The following is a 24,941-nucleotide window of genomic DNA, read 5'->3' on the forward strand; positions in this document are numbered from 1 at the left end:
TGTGTGATGTGTCTTTTATGACATTTGACTTCTTTGGAATCTGATCATTTAAGCTGGGATCAAACAGGCAAGTCGTAGTTTGCACTTGGGGAGCATGGGGTCTAGATGGGGAGAGGAGACTGACAGATGACCCTGATTTGGGGAGCAATAGAAGAACTCCTTGCAGGCTGGAGTTTGCAGGCTTTGGGAGATGCTTAGGGTTCTGGCGTGTACAGGGAAGGTGTGAGGGTGGTGTAGAGGGTAGGGTATCTGAGCAAGAGTGACGAGGCTGGGCCAGCTGAGGCTGAACAGGGGATGTCTAGTCAACAGAACGTGCATTTGACTGATGAAGCACTCATTTGATCCTCACGGGCACTCTGGAGGTGGGGATTATTAGTCCCACTTTACAGATGAAGAAACTGGGGCTCAGAAATGCCAGGAGGCTGCCCCAGTTCACACCGCTAGTTAGCGGGCCAGGCCTCCCAACTCTAAATCCACCAGGCTGCCCAGAATGCAGCTCCCCTCGGGTGCAGTGGGTTTGCACAGAGACTGACAGAATCAAGGGTGGATCGGGACTGTAGGACTGTGGTGGGGGTCCTGAGACTGATGGGGTGAAGGGGCGATGGTGGGGCGTTTGCTGCTCATCTGTGGGCTGGCGACCTGGAGGGGCAGTCAGGAAGCTCAGGAGCCTTGAGCTGGGCTGTCAGTTTCAGGGGTCAGAATGACTCCAAAAGGCAGAGAGACAGAGACTGGAGGTATAACTGTACAGCCTTACAGGTCACCAAGGGGCCACTCACTCCGGGTGGAGGTAAACCATCATTCCGGGTGGAGGTAAGCCATTGCCCCATCCTCCCCCATCACCCAGCAACCAGACTTCATCAACTAGGCAGCGAGTCTCTGCCCCCTCGTTGCCCTGGGATGGAGGAAAACCTCTGTCACTGCAGAAGCTGCACAGCATTTCTTCTCCTCTGGGGGCTTTCCTGCTCCTCCCTCCACTGGCTTCCTGATGCTCTGGGACCTGAGTTGGGGGATGGTGCGAGAGGGTTTCACTTTCCCAAGGTGGCCAGCTCCAAGATCCTGGCTTCTATTTGGCCCCCAGCTCGCCATCTGCCTCTTGCCTGGCATGGGCAGCAAGTCTAGGTCTCTGCCTCCTTGTAGGAGCTGTCCACCTCTCATTCGACCCTTTGGACTCCTGGGGAGATGGTCCATGAGCAGTATTCCTGGACCGTCAGCATCTGGGGGGCTTCCTAAAACGAAGCTGGTTGGGCGTCACCCTAGATCCTTGGAATCAGAATTTTTGAGGATGGGGCTTGGGAATCTTGAATTCTAACAGGCTCCCTTGGGGGAGTTCTTAGGAATGGTAAAGGGAGAGAGCCGAGAGCCAGGGCATGCGATCATCACACTACCCTGCCAGGGAGGGACTCATCTCCCAGGATGCCGGGAAGGAGTCTGGGTTGGTGGCAGTTAGATAAGACCGATTGAATGAGCAGAGTTTCAGAAATCCAGGCAGGGAGGCAATCCCCTGGCTGGAGGCCCTTGAAGCGGAAAATTGCTCTCACCTCCGGGTCCGTCCCCCCCGCACCCCAGGCTTCTTCACACAAGAGCTCTCTCCCTGGCAGAGCCAGCCAGGAACACTCAGGTTTGGGTCCAAGGAGGAAATTTGAGGAAGGGCTTGGAGATGGGCCAAGAGGAGAGCCAAGGAAGTGATGAAAGATATTTTTAGGATTACTTATTCCAGAGAAGGCCGAGGGGGCACCTTATCACCATCCAAGAACTTGGAGAGGCTTATTTATTAGACTCTTGACCCAACAATCAGAGATTAAACGGCAGCTGAAAGGACTGAGGTGAGATGAGAGGAAGGGACCTGTGAGGTCCTGACATGGGTCCAGGAAGAGGCTGTGGAAGCTTCTATCCTGGTGTTTTCTAAGGACAGTTCATTCAGTCATTCCTCAGGTGTGTTTTGTTGTCTGCTGTATGCCTGGTACTTGCTTAGCATAGGGGGAAGCCGCGAGCAAGGACTTGTCCCCCTGAGCTGGAGGTCGAGTGGAGAGTCCCTTCTGTTTGGAAAGCCTTTCTCCTTGTGGAGCAAGCTTGCCCAGGGCAGACTCCTGGGTGGCGGTGCCCCATTCCCCGCCAACTACCCCTGTGCTCCTGCAGGGAAACATCTAGAGAGTTGACTGCTTGCCAGCTTTCAAGCATGCCGCCACATTTCCACAGGGACCTCCTTCCATATGATTAAAGACCTGTCGGCAGGCTGAGCAGCCCAGGCTGCCCTCACCTCTGACAGTCCTGCTGGGGAAATCTCCTGTCTCAGAACCAGTGCCCCTGGCCCAACTTGCCAGGCCTGTCAGGTACCCTCCCTGAGCCCCTGCGGCTGCCAGAGTCACCTGGGCACTGCTGTCCACCGCTGGACATCTGGGCTCCCAGACACCCCTGGTGAGTGATGGGCTCCATAGTTCAGCTTCTCTGGGGAGCCTGGTGAGATCAGGGGATTGCTTCTGCTTTGCTGTCCGTCTCGCAATACCTCAGCCATCCCACTATTTATTTTTCGAGGGTGTCTATATCCCAGCACTGCTAAGGGGGTAAGAGGGACACAGGAGAAACCTCTGTCGCTGACTCATAGGGTGGCCAGGACTAATAGACATGAAGTAATGAGAGAATTTTACTCAAGTCCGAAACCACAAGGAATTGGGAGTAGAAACTGGGACACCTTAGGTCTTTGTCTAACTCCCTTTCCTGAATCACTGTTAACTTCTAGTAAGTTCCGGTTCCAGCAGAACCTCTCTAGGTTCTCCCTCTGTAAAATGGGAGGGTGATCTCTGTGCTTCCTTGAAACAAAGTGAGGGTGTGTACGGGGACAGACAGGAACAATGGCTTGTGTTTATGGAGAGCTTGTGAGGTGCTGGAAGCAGTGCTCAATGCTTTATATGCTTCTTAACAACAACCCTGTGCGGTAGCATTGTTCTTATTTCTGTTTTACAGAGGAGGAAATTGAGGCAAAGAGAAATGAATAACTTGCCCATTAAGTGGCTGGATTCAGCCCCTGGCCTGTCTGACCAGGCTTCTCACTTACAGTAACTGGGAGAGTGAAAGGGCAGGTGGAAAAGCAGGGCCAGCTGGCTCTCAGACTCCAGGGTTGCCTCCCAAGGTTCCCAAGAAGTGCACATGCCACCTTCAGACCTGGAAGCAGAACCCCGTGTCTCCAACCCAGCACCTGTTCCTGGGTGACAGCTGGGTGCCTACCTGAAAAACTGCTCTGTTTCCTCTCGTGAGGCGGTCCCCTCACCCCGAGGCAGGGTCCTTCACATCCCTTCAAGTAACGCTCGTGTATCAACTCATTTGCCGTTTTCAGAGCATTCTCCCACTTCACCTTCCCAGTGTTATTCTTTCCATTTGCCAGGTGAGGGGACTGAGACTCTGGTGAGATCAGAGACTCGCACAGTGTCTCTTGGTTGGTAGACTCAGTCCAGTGCCCTTCACTAAATGGAGGAGTCTCTGTAGAAAGTACTGAGAGATTCTTGGTCCTTCCCTCCCCAGCCCCCTTTATGGGGCTAAAACACCATTTTAGTCAGAATTCTGAGGACTCAAGGACCAGGCATAGCCCACACTTGATTGAATTCACTCAATCATTCATTTATTCAGCCATATTTACTTGCCATGCTCTAAGAGCTGTGCCACATGAGAGCACAATGATGAGCTGCCCCGGGGACCTCAGAGGACTGGGTGATGGAGGGACAAGGGAAGCAGAGAGTGAGCAGGCAGTTATAATACCAGGTGCAAGTACTGAGGAAGGACACCTAAATTTGGGAAGCAGGGATGGCTTCCTGGAGGAGGTGATGAGGCAAAATCTAAGGTGAGACCAGATGGATGAATAAAACTAGCCCCTGAAAATTAGGCTGGGGAGAGGGAGGGAGGAATGTTCCAGCCAGAGGTAAAGCATCTGGGAGGGCCCAATAGCAAAGGAGCTCATATTGCACCTGCTATGTCCTCAGCTCCACCTGAGTTTCTCTCGCCCCAGATCTTTCCATCTCCCAACTGCCTGTGACCCCTTTCACTCCCAGAATGCCCAGCTCCCCACTTCCCCTCTGATGGGCAAGCCTGGGAGTGAGCACCATTGCGTCTGCCTGCCCACTGCCTTGCGCAGGGATGCCTGGTGTGAATGTGGATTATTTCCCTTTGGGGGTAACTGGAGAAGAAGCAGCAGGTGAGGCAGCGGGTATAGTATCGAGGAACATCCTGGCACTGGCTCTGTCCTGGAGACCCGTGGGAAGCCTTTGTCCCGATGGCCTGTAATGGGGTTTCAGGAGAGAGCTTCAATATTTGCAGCAAACAGTGGCACAAAGGATATGGATGGGCTATTGTGGACTCTCCAAAGAAGAGCTAATCCTCAGGCAAGCCTCCTGGGCCAGAAGGGGTTCAAGTGCTGGGCGGGCTGCTGGGGGGTGTTGTCATTTATGAGCAATTGTAGGAGATAATAGCAGAGAGAGAGAGACAATCTCTATACAGATGGAGGGAGGTGGTGAGAGGCACTCCCCACAGGGAAAGAAGGGGCAGCACCTGTCCTGAAAGCTCAGGGCACAGGTGGTACTTCCCACCCCCACCCATTTGAGCTCTGTGCTTCCTCCAGGCGGCCTGGGCTGCTTTGTCAGCTGTCCTTTGCCCAGGGGTCAGATGACTTTGGGGTGGGGAGTGTCAGCCAGGGCTCTCAGGCCTCTCTTTCTTCCCTTTCCTTCTCTCTAGCTCTCTCCCTGGGCCTCTTTCCGGTCCACTGCACATAGACAAGTCATTGCTCGGCTCCAGGGGCCAAGGAAAGAAAACCAACTGTATTTGCATATCATTAGCATAAAGAAGTTCTATTTGCATAAGTCTATTTTAAGCTCCTCCCTCCTTCAAAATTGCCCCATCATCTCTGAATATGGTACATAAATGTGCTGTCCAGCCACTAGGACAAGGGATGTCTTGGGGGCTGGGGGTTGGTAAAGGCTTTTTTCCTAGGTCCCTTCCAGGGATACCTTGTGGCCTGAGTGGAGGGAAAGAGAACCAAAGTAAGGCTTTGTGATGACCTAGAGGGGTGGGATAGGGAGGGTGGGAGGAAGGCTCAAGAGGTGGGGGATATGGTGGTATATGTATGCATATAGCTGATTCACTTTATTGTACGGCAGAAACTAACACAACATTGTAAAGCAATTATACCCCAATGAAGATGTATTAAAAAAAAAAAGAAATCTGCAGTCTGGGAGCGGGAGAGGTTGGAAAACTCAAACCTGCAAGCTTTGCATCAGTACCGGGGGTTCTGCCAGGATCCCCTCACCCCAGACACCTCCAGGGGTACAAAGAGCTGAGATTGGAAATAGAGGAGGAAATGTGCCAGTACACTGATTTACATTACAATTCGCATAATCTTGTGTAATTTGCATGGGTGAGATTACTCAGTTGTCCAGAAATTTTCAAATTAGATCTTTTTGCTTCTTAAAATTCTTCCTTCTTGGAGTTTTCTTTCCTTTGCTTGTTGTCAGCTTCCTAAGATGTAGATCAGCTTCCCCTCCAGGAGGGAGAAGGGAACTGGGTAGGAGCATAGTAAAAGGGATGGGGTGGAGAAGACAGGCAGTGTAGACATCTGAACTGGAGGAAAGGGGTGGTGTAGACATCTGAGGCCTCTGCCAGGTCCCAGCAGTGCCATCTCCCCTTTCTGTTGTCCCTACTCTGTGGGATCTTCTTTCTACTCACAAATTCATGGGAGTAGAGCAGGGATGAGGCTGGGTTTCTCTGCCCATTTCCCAGAGGGCAGCCAAGGCTACACAATAAGAACGCAGAAGGCCTGACTCCCAGGCCACATTCTGGCCAAGACTGAACTGCATCTAGAAATCAACAGCCTTGCTCCTGGGGAGAAAGGGCTGGTCTTAAGAAGCATCCTCCAAACTGCTCCAGACAGCAGCAGATGGGTCCCCTCAGCCCTGGGGTTCTAGGCCACCTCTCTCCTCGGGGTAGGAAGAGAAAGGGGAAGAAACCTGATCCCTCTCACAGTGGAGCCCTGGAAATCTAGTGTTTTCCATTTACAGCCCATTATTAGTATACTGGATTGGCCAAAAATTTCCTTTGGGTTTTTCCGTACACCCTTACGAAAAACTTGAACAAACTTTTTGGCTAACCCAGTATATAAGATAAAGGAGGCTGAATTCTGCTGAAGCTCAGGCGAAGGGAAACACCTGCAAAAATCATTTGCTGAACCACTGTCCCTACTCCCTGCCTACGTCTGCCTTCCCTGACCTCTTCTCCCCTCTGTTTCTTGTCTTCTAAACATGTTTTTTAAAAAACATTGTTATAATTACCATTCGCAAACTCCAATGCTATTTAAACTAATAATAATAATAATAATAATAATAATAATCTCTTCTAAAACATAATCACATTCAGATCACATTACTCTTCTGCCTGGGAGCCTCTGTTAGTCCCCATGCTCCTGTCCACAGTCTATGAAGCCCTGCACAATGCAGATCCAGCCTTCCTTTCTTACTTCACCTCTTACCACTGTCCCCTTTCTCATGACTCTTCAGGCCCCTGGCTGCCCTACAGCTTGGAGAACATTCCTAGCTCATTCACACCTCAGCTTCTTTTCTTTGTTGGCTCTTCCTCCAAGGTCTTCTGAAAGCCAGATTCTTTTTTTTTTTTACATCTTTATTGGAGTATAATTGCTTTACAATTGTGTGTTAGTTTCTGCTTTATAACAAAGTGAATCAGTTATACATATACATATGTTCCCATATCTCGGAGTATAATGCTTTACAATTGTGTGTTAGTTTCTGCTTTATAACAAAGTGAATCAGTTATACATATACATATGTTCCCATATCTCTTCCCTCTTGCGTCTCCCTCCTTTTCATCCCTCAGGGCTCGGCTCTGCAGTCCTCTCCTCAGGCAGGCCCTCCTTTGCCTCCCCACCTGGATAGGACTCCCAGAGTATCAAAGCTGTGCCTCTCTTATTTATTTGTTAACTTACCGGTTCTGTCTTCCACATGGGCAGATACCTCACCTGCCTCATCCATCTCCATGTCTCCAGCACATGGTAAAGCACCTAGAACATTGCAGGTGCTCATTAAATATTTGCTGTGTGATGGATAATAACACCCAGTGACAGACTGGGGTTGGTGACAGATCATAGATTTGGAGCCAGAGAGATGCAAATTCGCATCCTGGTTTTGTCACTCACTGGTGAATGGCCACGGGCAAGATACTCACCTCCCTGAGCCTCTGAGCCTCTTTCTGGGAACAGAGATAATAAGATATATTGAAGGTGAAGTGTGTGGAACTAGTAGGGGCTCATTAAATAGAGATATTGATATGGATAATTACATCTTTGTTTCATACTTACTTTGCACATGAGTCCGTTCCTGCCCTCAAAAATTCAGTTTATTGAGAGACACAGTGACCTGCATGGCCAACTATGAAACAATGGTGAACATACTAAAACAGAGATATGAACCAAGTACCACAGGACCAGAGGAAATAACAACAAATCCCACAATCCCTGCATTGGAATAGCATTTTACAGTTTATGTACCATGTACACTTCTGTCATTTATTTGATTGGCTCCTAGACTGTTGGAGTAGGCAAGGCCTCAGCAGCTCCATTTTACAATGAGATCAGAGGCTCAAAGAGATGACATCATTGGCCCATGGTCACACTATATCTCCTTGCCCTGCTCTTTGTATTCCCCCAAAATTCATATACTGAATCCTAACCCCCAAGTTGATGGTATTAGGAGGTGGGGCCTTTGGGAGGTGATTAGGTCATGAGGGTGGAGCCTTCATGAATGGGATTAGTGCCCTTATAGAAGACACCCCAGAGAACAAGCTTGTCCCTTCCACCCTGTGAGGACACGGTAGGAAGGTGGCCATCTGCAACCCACAAGAGGGTCCTTAGCAGAACCTGACCATACTGGCCCCCTGGCCTTGGACTTTCAGCCTCTAGAACTGTGAGAAATAAATTTCTGTTGTTTATTAGCCACCTAGTCTGTTATTCTGTTACAATAGCCTGAACAGCCTCAGACACCCACTCTATCCTTCTTCCACTACCCTCATTCCTCTGGACACCTTACATGATTATCTGTGTATGTTCCATCTCCCAGGCTAGAATGCAAGCTCCATAACAGTCTGTTTTGTTCACTGCTCCATCCCTAGTTCCTAGAACAGTGACTGACACATAGTAGTCACTCAGTAAATATGTATGGAATGAATGAATGGAAGATAGAAGAAAGAATTAGTGAAAGGCAGGTGTAGGCTTCAAACCTCTCAAGCAGGAGGCAGAATAGCTGGCTCAGAGCTCAGCTTCTGGAGCCTGAAAGCCTGAGTTTAGATCTCAGCTTTGCCACATACTAGTGTGCAACTTGGACAAGGGATTTAACCTCTTTGTGCCTCAGTTTCCCCATCTGTCTAATGGGGATGATAATATAACACCTAGTTCATAGGATTGTTGTAAGGACTAAATGAGTTAACATTCATAAAGTGCTCAGAACAGTGCCTGGTACATAATAAGCCTCAATATATATTTGGTGGCTTAAAACCAACCAACCAACCAAGGTATCTTGACTCCAAATCCAGCATTCTCTCTCTACACCATGTTATGTAGAGCTGTATAGTTTCCAAATGACTAACATATTCATGATTTTATTTTATCTTTCTATCATTTTTCTATCTTTCCCTGTGAAACGACCAAGAAATAATGATATAATAATTTTTTTGGCTGTGCTGCACAGCATGTAGGATCCTAGTTCCCCTACCAGGGAAACTGTGCCCCCTGCAGTGGAAGCACAGGGTCTTAACCACTGGACCACCAGGGAAGTCCTCAAGAAATAATTATTGTCCCCATATTACAGAGGAGAAAACTGAGGCTAGGCACAATGGCTCAAGACCACAAAACACCTTGGTTAAAACAACCTGACTTCAAATCAATGATTCTGTCCATGATTCCACAGGTAACTCTCTCCCCGAGATCTAGCCTGAAACAGGAAAAAAAATAAAATAAAATCAGAGACTGGCAGAGATTCTCAGAAGCCCTAAAAACATCAGTCTCTCCCATTTTCAGGATTTGGAAATCCACTTAATTTTTTCCAATCATGGGCTGTCATTGTATACAAAAAAAATGTTGCTGAGACTTTAAGGGCAAGGAAATCTCCCACAGATTCAAGAGTGATGGATCCAAGGCTGCAAATGTCTGGGGAGCTCCCTGTTGACCAAAGCCCTCTCCTCCCCAAAAGCAGCTGTTATGGGCCCAGAACTGTGCCAGGTGCGTGGCAGTAGGGAGAATGCAGTGAGTTCTTCCCAAAGGTCCTCTCTTTGGTCTAGTTTGGAGGGTGGAGACAGAATCTTCCTGGGGCTAAGCTTGTCAGCCGCCTGCTTTCAGATGCCCTGGGTAGGCGTGAGAATTGGATTTTGTTTTAAGTGACCACAATGCTAACCAGGCAACTTGAGTCCCAGAAGTCACTGAGGGGAGAAGGTGTGGAGGTACGAATAGGATGAATGAGTTTTTTTGTTTGTTCCCTCACTCGTTTATTCATTGCATCCTCATTTATTGTGCCCTTAATCTACAATGGTGATCCCAGAATCCTATGTATTCACTTTATTATTTAAATAAGAGATTTAAACCAACACCCTTGCAATTCTTCCTGATCCAGTAATAACCACTATTTATTAAGCATCTACTACGAGCAGGCATAGCACATGCATAACACTTCAAGGTAAGCATTATTATCCCCACATACAGATGAGACCTTGGAAGCTCTGAGAGGTCAGGTGACAGGCCCAAGGTCACACAGCTAAGAAAAGAAGGTCAGGATTCAAACCCAGGTGGGCCTGACTCCAAAGCTCAGGCTGTGGTTGAAATTTTAAAATTTGAATACTTGAGTCATTAAAAAGAATGCCTGTGACATACATCTAAGATGCAAGGTGTAATAATAAAATGACTGCCTGTGGCTCCACAACTCAGTGGAGAAATAGAACATTCCCAGCATCGTCCAGGTGCCTTGTGTGTCTGGCCCCTATTGCATCCCTCTGCCTCCCCCTACTCCAACCCCCAATCAAGGTAACCACTGTCTAAATTTGAGGTCCATTAGTCTGTTGTTTGCATGCCTTTTGTTGCTTTATGTTGTTTTATCACATGCATTTGTGATAAAAAGTATGAAGATAAACCGTTTAGTTTTGAGCTTTACATAAATGGTTTACAGTATGTCTTCTACGGCTTGCTATCTTCTATAAGCTTCTAAGGTTCACCCAGTTGATATATGTGGCTTTATTTATTTCCACTGCTGTGAAATTCCATTGTTTGAATATACCGCATTTTATTTATCCAATTTCCTGTAGGATATCTAGGTCATTTCTAGTTTCTTTCTTTCTTTAAAAATTTTTTTGCTATTACAAACAATACTACAAAGAAAATTCTTTTTTTTTAATTGAAGTATAGTTGGGACTTCCCTGGTGGTCCAGTGGTTAAAAATCCACCTTCCAATGCAGGGGACATGGGTTCGATCCCTGGTTGGAGAACTAAGATCCCCCATGCCATGGGGCAGCTAAGCCCACGCACTGCAACTACTGAACCCAGGTTCTCTGGACCCTGCGTGCCACAACTGGAGAACCTGCACGCTGCAACTACTGAGCCTGCGTGCCACAACTACTGAGCCTGCGTGCCACAACTAGAGAGAAGCCTGTGCACCACAGCTAGAGAGAAGCCTGCGCTCCACAATGAAAGATCCCATGTGCTGCAACTAAGACCCAATGCAGCCAAAAACAAAATGAATAAATAAATATTAAAAAAATAAATTGACGTATATTTGATTTACAATATTGTGTTAGTTTCAGGCGTACAGCAAAGTGATTTGGTTATATATGTGTATATATCTATATCTATCTATCTATATATATATATTCTTTTTTTTAATTCTTTTCCATTATAGGTTATTACAAGATATTGAATGTAGTTCTCTGTGCTATACAATAAACCCTTGTTGTTTATTTTATATATAGTGATATGTATCTGTTAATCCCATATTCTTAATTTATCCCTCCCCCTCCCCTTCCCTCTTTGGTAACCATAAGTTTGTTTTCTATGTCTGTGAGTCTGTTTCTGTTTTGTAATTAAGTTCTCTTGTACTATTTTTTAGATTCCACATACAAGTGATATCATATAGTATTTGTCTTTCTCTGTCTGACTTACTTCACTTAGTATGATAATCTCTAGTCCATCCATGTTGCTGCAGATGGCACTATTTCACTCTTTTTTAATGGCTGAGTAATATTCCATTGTATATATATACCACATCTTCTTTATCCATTCATCTGTTGATGGACACTTAAGTTGCTTCCATGTCTTGGCTATTGTAAATAGTGTTGTTATGAACTTTGGGGTGCATGTATCTTTTCCAATTATGTTTTTTACAGGATATATGCCCAGGAGTGGGATTGCTGGATCATATGGTAACTCTATTTCTAGTTTTTTAAGGATCCTCCATACTGTTCTCCATAACGGCTGCACCAATTTACATTCCCACCAACAATGTAAGAGGGTTCCTTTTTCTCCATACCCTCTCCAGCATTTATTATTTGTAGACTTCTTAATCATGGCCATTCTGACTGGAGTGAGGTGATACCTCATTGTAGTTTTGATTTGCATTTCTCTAATAATTAGCGATGTTGAGGATATTTTATGTGCCTGTTGGCCATATGTTATGTTATGTCCTCTTTGGAGAAATGTCTATTTAGGTCTTCTGCCCATTTTGTGATTGGGTCATTTGTTTTTCTGATATTGAGCTATATGAGCTGCTTGTATATTTTGGAAATTAAGCCCTGTTGTCTCTTCATTTGCAAATACTTTCTCCCATTCCGTAGGTTGCCTTTTCATTTTGTTTATGGTTTCCTTTGCTGTGCAAAAGCTTATAAGTTTGATTAGGTCCCATTTATTTAGTTTTGCTTTTATGTCTTTTGCCTTGAGAGACTGACCTAAGAAAATATTGCTATGATTTATGTCAGAGAATGTTTGCCTATGTTCTCTCCTAGGAGCTTTATAGTGTCATGTCTTATATTTAAGTCTTTAAGCCATTTTGAGTTTATTTTTGTGTATGGTGTGAGGGAGTTTTGTAACTTCATTGATTTACATGTGGCTGTCCAGCTTTCCCAACACCACTTGCTGAAGAGACTGTCTTTTCTCCATTGTATATTCTTGCTTCCTTTGTCAAAGATTAGTTGACCGTAGGTGTGTGGGTTTATTTCCAGGCTCTCTATTCTGTTCCATTGATCTATATGATTTTTTGTGCCAATACCATGCTGTTTTGATTACTGTAACTTTGTAGTATTGTCTGAAGTCTGGGAGGGTTATGCCTCCAGCTTTGTTCTTTTTCCTCAGGATTGCTTTGGCAATTCTGGGTCTTTTGTGGTTCCATATAAGATTGAGAATTATTTGTTCTAGTTCTGGGGAAAATGTCATGGATACTTTGACAGGGATTACATTAAATCTGTAGATTGCTTTGGGTAGTATAGCTATTTAAACTATATTAATTCTTCCAACCCAAGAGCATGGGATACACTCTTCCCATTTCACTGAATCTTTGTTGATTTCCTTTATCAATGTTTTATGTATAGTTCTCAGCATATAAGTCTTTCACCTCCTTGGTTAGATTTATTCCTAGGAATTTTTTTTAATGTAATTTTAAACAGGATCTTTTTTTTTTTTTTAACTTTCTTTTTCTGAAATTTCATTGCTAGTGTAAAGAAATGCCACAGATTTCTGTATATTAATCTTATATCCTGCTACCTTGCTGAATTCATTTATCAGTTTTAATAGTTTTTTGTGTGGAGTCTTTAGGGTTTTCTATATAGAGTATCATGTCATCTGCATATAATGAAAATTTTACCTCTTCCTTCTGATTTGGATATCTTTTATTTCTTTTTCTTGTCTGATTGCTGTGGCTAGGACTTCGAATATTGTGTTGAATAGAAGTGGTAAGAGTGAGCAACATTATCTTGTTCCAGAATTTAGCAGGAAGGCTTTCAGCTTTTTACTGTTTAGTATTATGTTGACTGTGGGAGAAAATTCTTGATCATGACCTCTGGTGCACCGGCAAGGGTTGTGCATGTGCAGGGTGGAATTGCAGGATTGGAGGGTCTGTATGTGGTGCCTTACTCAATATATCCAAAAAAAAATAGTTGTACCAGTTTACTTTGGAGCCTATAAGCTAGAGCAGTGTCTTTCCAGGGGTCAGTGCTGGGTTTAGGAAAGGGGGTTCCAGGGTGTTGACAAACTGGTAAGCCCTGAGATTAACCTTGGGAAATTCCTACCTCTAAGTGTGGTAATTCACAAAGGAGTGCACAGACTTGATAGTTTATCTCCAGAGCTGAGCTTCTGATGTTGGAAATGATCACTCAGTTACTAGTTAATATCCCAGGAGACAGGATCCTCCGATAGGACACATGAGAACCAAGAGAACTTGAGATGATCTCACCATATCCCAGGGGACTTGGCATCTTGGCCAGAGCATGTGGGCTTGGAGCATTTCTTAGTCGTGTACCCTCTGGTGGCAGAATCCAAGTTTGTCAGCCTTGGATTCAAGACCATAGGATGGACTGACTGGAGGCAGCTAGGTCCTGGTTGGAGTTTTGCTTCTTTCCTTGCTTGTACTTTTTTCCACCAATATTAATTTTCCTTCTTTTAAATTATTGATTATGTAATAATTCAAAGAGTTCAAAGTTCAAAGTATAAAATTATACAAGGAAGAGTCTTGCTCTCACTCTTGACTCCCACTTGCCCAGTCCCCCTCTGAAAGGTGATTGCTTTTATCCATTTTCCATGCATCCTTCCAGAGTTTTCTTTATGTACAAGCAAAGATGAACATAAAGTCTTATTTAAGCCTCCTGTTATGGAAGAGATAGCATATTATTCCCATGATTCTGCCATTGCCTTTTCACATAACAATGAATCTCAGCTATCTATTCCATGTCATTACATAGAACATTTTGTTATTTTAAAAAATACCTATGCCGTATTCTATTATATTCCACAGTGTTTATTTATCATCTACTATGCACCAGTCTCTATGCTGAGTGCTGGGGTTAAAATGGTTAATCAAAACAGGCCCACTTCAATAGAAGTTAATTAAAAAAAAAAAACAAGCCCTGCCCTCAGGGACACTACAGTCTAAGGGCAAACAGACAAACAATTATGATAAAATACTGCAGGAGCTCTTCCTTCCAAAAATATTTCTCCAGTCCCAGCCCTTGTCAGGCATTGCTCTGGGCATGAGGGAGACGGTGGTGAATAAAACCAATGAAAATCCCTGCCCCGTGGCACTTCCATCCTAGTGGAGCTACTGTTCTGGCACTGTGATAAGGGGGGCTCAGGGGGGCACATGGTGGGGTCCCTAACCTGGTCTTGGTATCAGGGAATCCTTACTGAAGGAAATGATGCTTTAGCTGGTAACTAACAGCTAAGGAGGAATTGGCCTGGTGAAGGACCAGAGAGGGGCCAGAGTTCCCAACAGAGGTCCCCTGCCAGGCAGGGCGGGGAGGTGAGAGGCATCCCTGGGGACTGAGAGAAAGTCCTCCGTTTGCAGCATCGAGAGAGACTGTGGCCAGAGCTGAGCCCTGACAAGCAGGCAGTGGTTGGCGGTGGTGGGCCCTTGTAGGTCACAAGAAGAACTTGTCCTGTGGAGGCCACTGCGATGGCTGCCATGTGGAGTGGTTAGGAAAGGGACAAGAGGACAGGCAGGGGGCTCAAGGGGAGGGAAGAGTGGTCTAGGCAAGGCTTGTGGTTGGCTGGACCCATTGGAGCAGAGGATGAGGGGAGAAGGAAATGAATTCAAGACAAGGACGAGGAGGTGTTGACAGGACATGAGTGGCGGAAGAGGAAGCCTCAGCCTCCTTGTCTGAAAAATGAGGTCAATGCCCTCCTCTGTGGGCTGTTATGGAGGATTCACTGGTATGAGGAGGGCTCTTGGCAGTGTTTCTGTCCCCTCACTGCCAGCACCCCTTCACCTGGGTTTTTGTTTGCTCCCCTCCAAGCCTATGAGCTTAGTTACAATTTTTCTGTACTTCAGCGAGGGAAAACTACTGTCTGATCTTCTAAGCCCTTGCTCCCCCCACGCCCCCAGCAGGCATGCACAGTGTCCTGGTACAGGCCGCTGCCCTCTACTGGAACTAAACTTCCTGCCTTGCCTGTCCCCCGCCTCCAGCACACACCGCAGAGGGAGCCTCCAGGTGCACATGCAGCAGGCCTGGCCTCACGCACGCCCACTGTCGCAGCTGTGTCTGCTGTGCGCGGCAACTAGTTTTGGTGTTGTTGCCAGCGTGGCTGCTTTGAGGCTGCCATTGGACTGTGCGCTCCTGGGCACAAGACCCCATTGTGGGCACCTGCCACGTGCCTGACTGCGGCATCTGCCTGTGGCTGTGGATGCTGCAGTGGGAGCCTCTGCTGAGCAAGGGCAAATGCAGAAACAGCATCTCCCCAAATCCCCTTGGGCGGTAGGGCACCCAGTAGGGCCCGGCCAGGTTTATTTGGTGAGAAGATCTGGGTTTGCTTTTCTCCAAGCCCCGTGGGCGTGTGCTGCCCAGAGCCCTGGCCTGGATTCTCTTGATTATTCACTAGCAGCCTGGAGCTGCCCCTTGGAGGAGGGCCTGGTCAGAGCAGTCTTGTTAATCTAGGTCCTCTTCTCTGAAAGGATGCTGAGGACAGGGACATGCTGGGACATGCTGCCCCCCACCCCCCTGCCAGGCTCTAGTGGGCTCCCTTTGCCCTGGAGTTGCAGCCCCACATCCTGCCTCTCTCTGCCAATACCTGCCCCTACTGGCTGGGAACCGAGGGCCGGTCTCAGACTCAGGAGTGGGGGAGGGGGTGTGGAGCGGCCCACAGTGTTTTGGCTCAGTTCCATTTGCCCTGGAGATTGGTCACTAGCATGTCCCCTAGTCTTGATAGGAGGGATGCTGTGGGCCTTAGGTCCCCACTCTCCACCTGCCATGTGAACATTCAGTCCTGGCTCCTGACTCTGGGGAAGATTCAAAATGCATGGTTTGGGGCTGGTGTTGAATCTCCATGTGGCTTTTGCAAAGACAGAACCTTTTATCTCCAAGCGGCCCAGGTGGGCCTGGCCAGGGCTCTGTCATTCTGGAGGGCACTGAAAACATAGTGCTTACTCAGGCGCAGTTTCCTGGGTGTGTGCCACTTGCGCTCAGAAGGACCCCACGCTTGGTTTAATGATCCAGTGTCACCGTCTTGGAACTCTTCATGATTTTTGGACAAGGGGTGGGGCATTTTCATTTTGGGCCCTGCCAATTATATCACTGCTCCTATTTTACTTTTTGTTGTCTCTGTGTTCCCTTTTATTATCTTTTGAATTTTGAACTATGGGGATATTGGAAAAAAAAAAAAACTCTAAAGACTAAATACCACAAAAGATTAAAACAAAGAAAGACGCACTTATTATTTGTTGTGCACATTTAGAATGGTCCCTACGTCCATTGCAGTGCACGAGCTGCTGCATACACAGCCATGTACCACACGTCCAATCCACAGTCCGACCGACTCCCAGGAGACCCTGTGTGACGTGCAGGGTGCCACCCCCATGAAGAACACAGAGACAAAGGTGTGCTCCAGGCCACCTGCTCCTATGGCAGGTCCATGCCGCTGCCCAGGATGAGAAATTCTTACTTCACAGCTGGGTGGGGAGAAGGGGTTCCCCAGACTCTCTTACTGACTCCCACCTCCCCTTTCCCCCTACCTCTGGGCACATCTTCAGTGTCAGAGGACACTTGGAAGTCATAGGCTAACATCTCCAGCTCTGCTGGGAGCTCAGGGAAGAATACTTCTGTGTAGACAGGAGACTTCTGTGGTGGGCATGGATGTGGTCATGGGACACCCTGGGGGGTCATCTTGCCTATTCCCTTCAGGTTGGGCTCTATCTGTGTTGTTTATTGCCAGAAGAAAAAGAAGATTATGGCTGTAGCGATTGCAGGGACAGAGACTCCATGAGCTTTCCAGGCCCCTCTTCTAGTATTTGTCACGGATGCAGATTTCTTGCCTGAATCACTGATGCTGCAGTTTTTGCTCGGAGCAGTCTTGTTAATCTAGGTCCTCTTAAGCCTCTCTGTAGGCTTAAGAAACTGGGATTTTCCTGCCCCACAAATCTCGAAGGGTTGAAAATGCCCAGAGCCCGAGAACAAGCTTTGAGCATCTGCACAGGAAAACTGCAGCTCTTCATGGGCCCGTGGAGCTTCCGCTTTCTGCTCTGCTGGAAGGAAAGGAGCACTGCTGCCCTCTGGTGGCCAGTTGACAGAGACTCAAGGAGTCATCCAGGGGGCGGGGTCCCCTTTGCTTTTCTCTGGGACAGCAGCTTTGAGTCCTCAGGTAAATTAATCTTTTCACTGTTCCTGGAACACAAATTTTTCCTCGACCTGGGGCCTTGGCCCTTGCTGCAACCTCTCCTCAGAACGCTCTTTGTCGAGTTCAGATGGCAGCCCCTTTCTCATTCTCTAGCCTTTGAGTCAATGTCACCTCCCCAGGGAAGCTTTCCTGGACTACTCTGTCTGAAACAGCACCCAACCCCACCCCCCTGTCCCTCTCTATGACATTACCTTGTTTCACTTTGTTCAAGCACTTACCTGCTATTTGAAAATGCCTGTTTAAATTCTGTGTTTACTGCCTCTCTCCCTCGCCAGAATGTCGGATCCAGGAGAGCAAGGTGGGTTACATTTGTCACTGGACCTCAATGCATCGTACATAGTAGATACTCAAAGATACTTGTTGAAAGAATAGTAAATGTATCTCAACAAGAGCAACTGAGATTCCAGCAGAGGTTCTGGTCTTCAAAACCACACTGATGTGGGCAGGGCACACGTGACTCCCATTTGACAGATGAGTAAGCTAAAGCTCAAAGAGAGTTATGGGAGTTGCCTGAGCGCCAGCAGGGAGAAATGCACCAGTGCCCGGTGGGTTTTTCCTGCGCTCCCTCAGTCCTGCATTCTGGACGGGACAAACAGGGGGTGTCCCAGGCGTGAACAGCTGCTGCCAGAGGTTGAGGTAGACCCTCACTCCCTGGCCCCAGTTACGAGGGAGCCTGAGCTGCACCTTTGTCCAAAGCTGTGCTGTGGCTCTTGAGGGGTGTGGTGGATGGGCTGAGGAAGGCCAGTCCATAGGAGAATATAACAGGACTCCAGAGAGAGCGGCCTGTCTGCAGAGATGTGCGTTCTGGAGCAGGGGTGTGGCTGGGAAGGGCGTGTGGCAAGAAAGCTGGAGTCTGCGAGGGAATCGTGACTCCTCTGGGGTTTGGCTGTGACATCCGGAGTTTCATCCAGGCTCAAGGGCCCAGCCCCAGTCTCTCTACACTCAGCGTGAGGCAGGGCCGCCCTCTGGTTCTGGGTCCAGCGCAGATGCGAGGGATTCAGGGCTCTGGCCGCAGAGCCTGGACTGCCATCTGAGCTTGGGCGGGCAGTGGGGCTGCTGGGGGCCCAGGATGACCAGGCCCAGCATGTGCTCTGTCCCTGGGTGTGCAGAGCAGGAGTCTGGAAGGTCAGCAGCAACTGCTCTTGGACTGGCCTTCTGGTGAGAGCTTGATGGAGTCTGTGAGGTAATTCTCCAAGACGCTTCGATACTGGAGAAGGAAAAGAGGAGTCAGCGTTTGCACCCTGGCAGGCAGAGCTCCACCTGCACTCTATTTCTTTTCTTTTCCTTTTTCTTTTTTTTTGCGATACGCGGGCCTCTCACTATCGTGGCCTCTTCCGCTGCGGAGCACAGGCTCCGGACGCGCAGGCTCAGTGGCCATGGCTCACGGGCCCAGCCGCTCTGCGGCATGTGGGATCTTCCCAGACCGGGGCACGAACCCGTGTCCCCTGCATCGGCAGGCGGACTCTCAACCACTGCGCCACCAGGGAAGCCCTTTGCTTCTTGAAGAGCCCCCATTTCTCACCCGCTCCCTGGTAGGGTGTCCGGGCCAGCAGAGCACCAGCTACCATTAGTCAGCTGGGATGATGGGCCTTGAGTAGCCCTCAGCAAATTCTTTGGAGCTATTAGAATTTTATTTGTTATATATATATATTTTTCATTAGGAAAGATTAGTGTTAGGGAGTGGGGGGCAGTGTCTCCCAATGAAAGCCTGTTCCTCTGGGGATGTCTCCACACTCCAGTTCCATCTTCCCCTCCGCTGGGGAGGATCCTAGCCCACTGCTGGCAGAGCCGGCCCAGCGCACCACAGGCCCTCACCCTGAAAGAGCAGAGTCCTCCCCTGAGGTGCCTGAGGCTCCTTCCCCCAGCACTACCCGGGTCTGCCGTGCGGGCTCAGGGCTGCACTGCCCGGGACACCATCCAGTCCTCCAGCTGGCCCCATCTGCAGGGCCCACTCACTTCACTGAGCTGATTGTAGTTAAAATCCTGACACTCTGAGCCTCACAGGGAGAGACGAGGGGGAGTAGAGCATTGCTGTTTAAGTCCCTTTTTAAGCTGACTGATCCACTTCTCCCAGAAAGACAGACTTTTGAAAAGATTCTCATATTTTTGTACTTTCCTGGTCCCCCTCTCACCATAAACATCAAAGAGACCTTGCCTGGGATCAGGAACTTTCCTAGCTGGGTCTTTTGGACCCAGGCGGCAGGGCCTGTTGATTCATCACCCCTGAGTATGCCTCACCCTCACGTCCACAGAAGGCCCAGCTGGGACCATGAACAGAACCTGTGCCTTGTCCTCGATGCCAGCCTTTGGGAGGGAGAGTCCAAGCTGAGGGCTTTCTGAGCTGCTTTGCACTTTATTCGAGGAACAAACAATGCTGCCTTTGAAGGTGTGAGAAACGCCCTCATTCATTACACCGGCGAAGGCTGAGGTCTTCATGCCAGCTCTCTTCACCCAATAATAGTCACATCCTCCCCAGGTCCAAGTCAGCCCCCAGCGCTTCCCATTTATGACATCATTTCACTCCATAATGGCCTCATCTCGCTCCTCAGGTTTCCTGCAGACCTTCCTAGTCACTGGCAGAGTCCATAATTCGATTTCCTGTGTAATTCTTTTCTCCAGACCCCAGTCGTCTTAGCAAGTATGTGCATGTCTAACTGTAAAGTAACACCGTAGTATCCTAATGCATCATTTCAGTGGGGATGTGACTGTGGGAGTCTGTCCCTCCAAGCCTGGTCACCTCATAGCCCTGACTTTAGATCCTACATCCTGAGGACCTCATAAAAGTCCTACAATCTCACTAAGCTTACCTGCCTGTCAGCCTGCTTGCCTCCCGGATGTGGCAAGTTTGTCTTCCTCTAATAAGTCCAAAAGGAACCGGGCCTCCATGCTGCAGCTCACGCCGGTCCCCAGCAGGGATGGTATTGCCAACTTGGTAAGAGCAAAATCCCTTCATCCCAAATCCCCCAAAGCAGGTGGGTGTCCCTTCTTTGGTTATGAGGGCATTCTTAGTCATATTTTGGAATAACTAAATACCCTAATCCTTGAAAGTGGCCAGATTGGGAAACTAAAGTAACTAGCTACCTTCTCTCCTTTCAAAATGTAAACCGAGTACCTCGCTGCAGAACTCAGACATTCCAAGGAACCTCAAGGAGCCCCAAATGCCATGTGCTCCATTGCCTCTTCCTCGTGTGACGCTTTTGCTTTCCCCTCTCTTTTCTATCTTGGTCTATAGCATCACTGATCAATCATCCCTCCGTTTGCCAAGCTAGAAACCTCGGTATCAACCTCAACAGCTCCTGATTCCTTCTCTCCTACGTTTGATCATCATCAACCCCTGATGGTTCTCCCTCCAAAGTCTCTTTAATCTACCCCTTCCTTGCCGTCTTCATCCTCTCATGCCTGGACCTTCTGAATCACCCATCAAGCCCATCCTCCCTGCAGCATGAAACTTCCCTGCTGAAAGCCGTTAGCCATAGCTTTCATTTAAAAATAGCTACCTTTTATTTAATGCCTTCTCTGTGCTACCATATTATTTTATTTAGCCCTGGCAACAACCCCATGAGGAAGATACTATCACTTGTACTTTAAAGGGAAGGAAGTGATGGCTTAGGGGAGGCTGTATGACTTGTCAGGGACACAGTGAGTAAGAGGTAGAGCCAGGAAATAAGCCAGACCCACCCGGCTTCAGAGCCCAGCTCTTCCCACCCCAGGCTGTGGCTCCCTCCTTATTCTAGCAGCACCTCTCACGTCTTCCTCTCCAAATACTCTGGGCTGGTGTGAATGAGCACATGACCTCCCTGGGAAGGAGGGGAGAGGTACTTGTAGGAAATGTCCTTGAAAACTCCTGTTTGATTTTAAAGTATAGATTTGGAAACTCCAGTTTCACCTTAAAAATCCATGTGAGTTTTTACATTCAGTGCTCTAGTAATTATGTTTATTTTAGGGTGAAATGTTTCCCTCCCAGATTTCTGAATAATACAGACATTGCTAGAAGATGCGCCCTGCTGGCCTCCAGGTCCGTACTGGGCCCCTGTGTGCCCTGGGAGTCTGGCAGCGGGTCTAGAGGTCATGGGCCTACAGCATGAAGTCCAAGGTCTGGTTGGGGCTCACCAGGCCTTCATGGTCTGGTGCTGTTGGCCTTGAGAGCCCCATTGCTCACCTCGGCCCAGCGGCCCCACTTCCCTCCATGCCACGGTTCTTCCTCTTACAGACGGAGCCCACAGTTGTCCCTCACGTGAGCCCTGTGGACTCAGGCCTGGGCCTCTGCCACGCCCTTCTCTCCACCGTTCTGCGGCTCTTGCTTGTGCTTTCAACGGCCTACCATGTCCCCCACGCGAACTGCATATGACCTTTCAACCTCCAACTCACACGTCACCTCTCTGGGCAGGCATCCTTGCCCGCCCTCGCCACCAGCACCTCTGAGTCACCTCGATGCCTTGGCCATGTCCCCTCCCCGCCCCAGCCCATGGCACTTACCTCACTCCATGACAGTCTATCTGTTTTCTTTTTTATTTTGTAAATCTATATTTTTTGTCTTTTCCATCATGGCCTATTACAGGATATTGAATATAGTTCCTTATGCCATACAATAGGACCTTGATGTTTCTCCATTCTATATATGCTAGGTTGCATCTGCTAATCCCAAACTCCCAATCCTCCCCTCCCCTCCCCCCTCCCCCTTGGCAACCACAAGCCTGTTCTCTCTGCATGACCTCCGATTTTGGATGCCTTACTCCTTTACCTGACCTTGGGGCCACTGAGGTCCACATCTCCAGCCCTAGCCTGGCAACTCAAGAATGTTTATGGGATGGAGTTATTTCCATCTTATGAGGAAATTGAGGCTCAGAGAAGTCATATGTCTTGCCCAGGGGTCCACTTGAAAGCATGAGGGCGGGATCAAACCCAGGTCAGTATGACTGCGGGTATCACAACCGTGACCGCCAAACTTCTCATCAGTACATTTCCCCCATCACTGTGAGGGACTGACATGGGGTCACCAATCCATTCTTTTGCCAAGTAAGGACAATGGAAAAGAAAAACAAGCAGACAAACTACCATCCACTAACATCACTGTGTCATAAAAGTGACACAGCAGGAAGGACATAGTTTCAAGAATGAAGGACACTCCTCCTCCAGAAAGGACAGATGCTAACTACACACAGACACTGGCTGTGGGCTGATGGAGCTTCCCTGTGACTAAGCACCTGGCGATCATTGATTGTACTGTGTTTGCGGAGGATCAGTGATCACGTATCACCCTATGAGGTCAAACAGCATCCCTCACCTTCCAGGGAATGGCATGAGCAGGCACATCTGTATTACCGACTGTGTGATAGGGCAGCACTTCTTGAGCATGTGCTAGAGATAGCCACCTCTATTCTTCCTTTTCACATGACACAGTGAGGGCCGGGGGCCAGAAGGGGAAGCATTAAGAAGAGCACATGGGGGCAAACTCTGAGATTAAGGCAATGGGGTGTAAGGGTGGCAAGCTCGAGCCCCCTCCCTGGGCAGCTGCTAGGGGTGGCTGCTGTCTCTCTCCGTTGTGGACAACCCACAGGGCAGGGCCAGGCAGACCAGTGACAGCAGGCCCTTCCGCAGAGGGGAGCACTCCGACTGCCCATCCTCATTCGCTCCTTTCCTCAGTTCAGAATCACTGCCGTGATGACCTCCCCATTTCTAAGAAGCCCACCTTGACTGCATATGGCAGAATAATGAAACGTGCTGAGCCCCTCCCTGTGCAAATCTCTCACGGATGCTCTTCAGAGTTTCTGAGCTCTATATCAGAATGGCGTTAAAACCCTGCTAATACTTCCAGGTGACCTTCTCTGATCTTCCCCTTCTCTCTCCCCCTTCTCTCCCCTGCAGTGTGGGCTTTGTGTCCCTCCTCTGGGGCCCCATCACCAGTCCTTGCCCACCATACAGTGCCTGCACTGCAGCCACTCCTGTGCCGATCTGTCTCCCTTACGAGAGCAAGGGACCCCGGAGCCCTGGACGGGACCTGACACACGTGACATACTCAACACATGCTTGTTGAGAGACTACACCAAGTGGTCTACATCTATCCATCATTTTGATTGGAGGACGTCAGCAACTCCCGCAGGCTTCATTATTCCACTTGGACCAATACTTGGCACCTTGGGGCTTCTCTCCCATCAGTGAGGACTGAACTAGAGCATTACTTCTCAAACTCTTACTAAATTAGAGTCTCCAGGAGTGAGGTATCGAACTGTATTTTTTAGAAATTCCACAAATGATAATCAGCCGGATTGAAGGACCACTGATGATGGATTCTAAGGAAGCTTTATGCCTCTGGTATTCTGTGCTTCCAGAATTGGAATACTGTTGAGCCCATTCAACAACTGATTAATTAAGATGATGAGCAATCCTGTCCCACCCTCGTCCCTCCCAATATATACTTTTCTGGACCCTCCTGAGTTCCTCCATCCTAGGGGGCAGCTGGCAGGTGCCACTCACCCTTGACAGAGCCCGACTGGCCAGCATCTCGAAGGCTTGTACCACATTGATGTCATTCTTGGCACTGACTTCAAAATAGGGAATATCCTTCTCTTTACACCAGTCTTGGGCTACTTCCGTTGGCACCTGCATGAGAGGAAGATATGATCACTGTTCCTGTGTCCCCATCTCCACCATCCCCACCATGATTATCACCAACATCACAGCCCCACCTTCCCCACCACCACTCTCACTTATTGAGAACCTTCCATGTGTCTGTAAGTTTACAGGTGTTATTATTATTTTTTTAATTAATTTATTTATTTATTTTTGGCTGCGTTGGGTCTTCGTTGCTGCACACAGGCCTTTCTCTAGTTGCAGCGAATGGGGGCTACTCTTCTTTGCGGTGTGTGGGCTTCTCACTGTGGTGGCTTCTCTCATTGCGGAGCGCGGGCTCTAGGCACGTGGGCTTCAGTAGTTGCGGCTCGCGGGCTCAGTAGTTGTGGCGCACAGGCTTAGTTGCTCCACAGCATGTGGGATCTTCCTGGACCAGGGCTCGAACCCGTGTCCCCTGCATTGGCAGGCGGATTCTTAACCACTGCGCCACGAGGGAAGCCCCACGTGTTATTTTTTGACATAAGCCAGTTGTTAGCTCCATTTTACACTTGAGGAGACCGAGGACTGGAGTGTGTGGGGCTGAGCAGGGTTTGAATACAGGCTTGGAAGAATTAGAGCCCTCTGCACTATGCCGTCTTCTTAAGGCCTCTACACTAGGAGCTTCTTCCTGCCATTGACTCCTTCCTCAGTCCCTTCAAAGGGAGGTGGACATAACAGACACTAGCCAGGCAGGGAGGACTTCCTTCTCCTGAGTTGGCTGACCAGGCCCACGCTGCTGGGCAGAGACTCAGGTCCCTGTTAACCCTTCTTCCCCAGGGTAGAGTCTTTGGAACAGTTGATAAGCTCCCACTCTGGGCCAGATACTAGGTTAGACATCTGATCATATTAACTCACTTAATCCTCCAACAACCTTGTGGAATGGGTCTTTTTAGCTTCACTTTATAGATAAGAGCACTGAGCCTCAGAGAGGTTCAGC

The 24,941-nt window shown here is 48.4% G+C and overlaps 1 protein-coding gene across 1 annotated transcript in view; it reads right to left on the reverse strand.

Moving 5' to 3' along the window:
* Positions 1-18,521: 18,521 nt before the first annotated feature.
* RAB7B (RAB7B, member RAS oncogene family) overlaps positions 18,522-24,941 on the reverse strand; it is a 15,410-nt gene continuing 8,990 nt past the window's right edge. Inside the window, exons 4-5 of the mRNA XM_007470696.1 lie at positions 23,870-23,995; positions 18,522-18,602 (exon numbers count right to left, since the gene is read on the reverse strand). Of these exons, the coding sequence (XP_007470758.1) occupies positions 18,522-18,602; positions 23,870-23,995 (207 nt within the window). The remainder of the gene's footprint in view (positions 18,603-23,869; positions 23,996-24,941) is intronic.

This window comes from Lipotes vexillifer, unplaced genomic scaffold (assembly GCF_000442215.2).
Source record: "Lipotes vexillifer unplaced genomic scaffold, Lipotes_vexillifer_v1.1 scaffold1122, whole genome shotgun sequence".
In the NCBI taxonomy this organism is placed as follows: domain Eukaryota; kingdom Metazoa; phylum Chordata; class Mammalia; order Artiodactyla; family Lipotidae; genus Lipotes; species Lipotes vexillifer.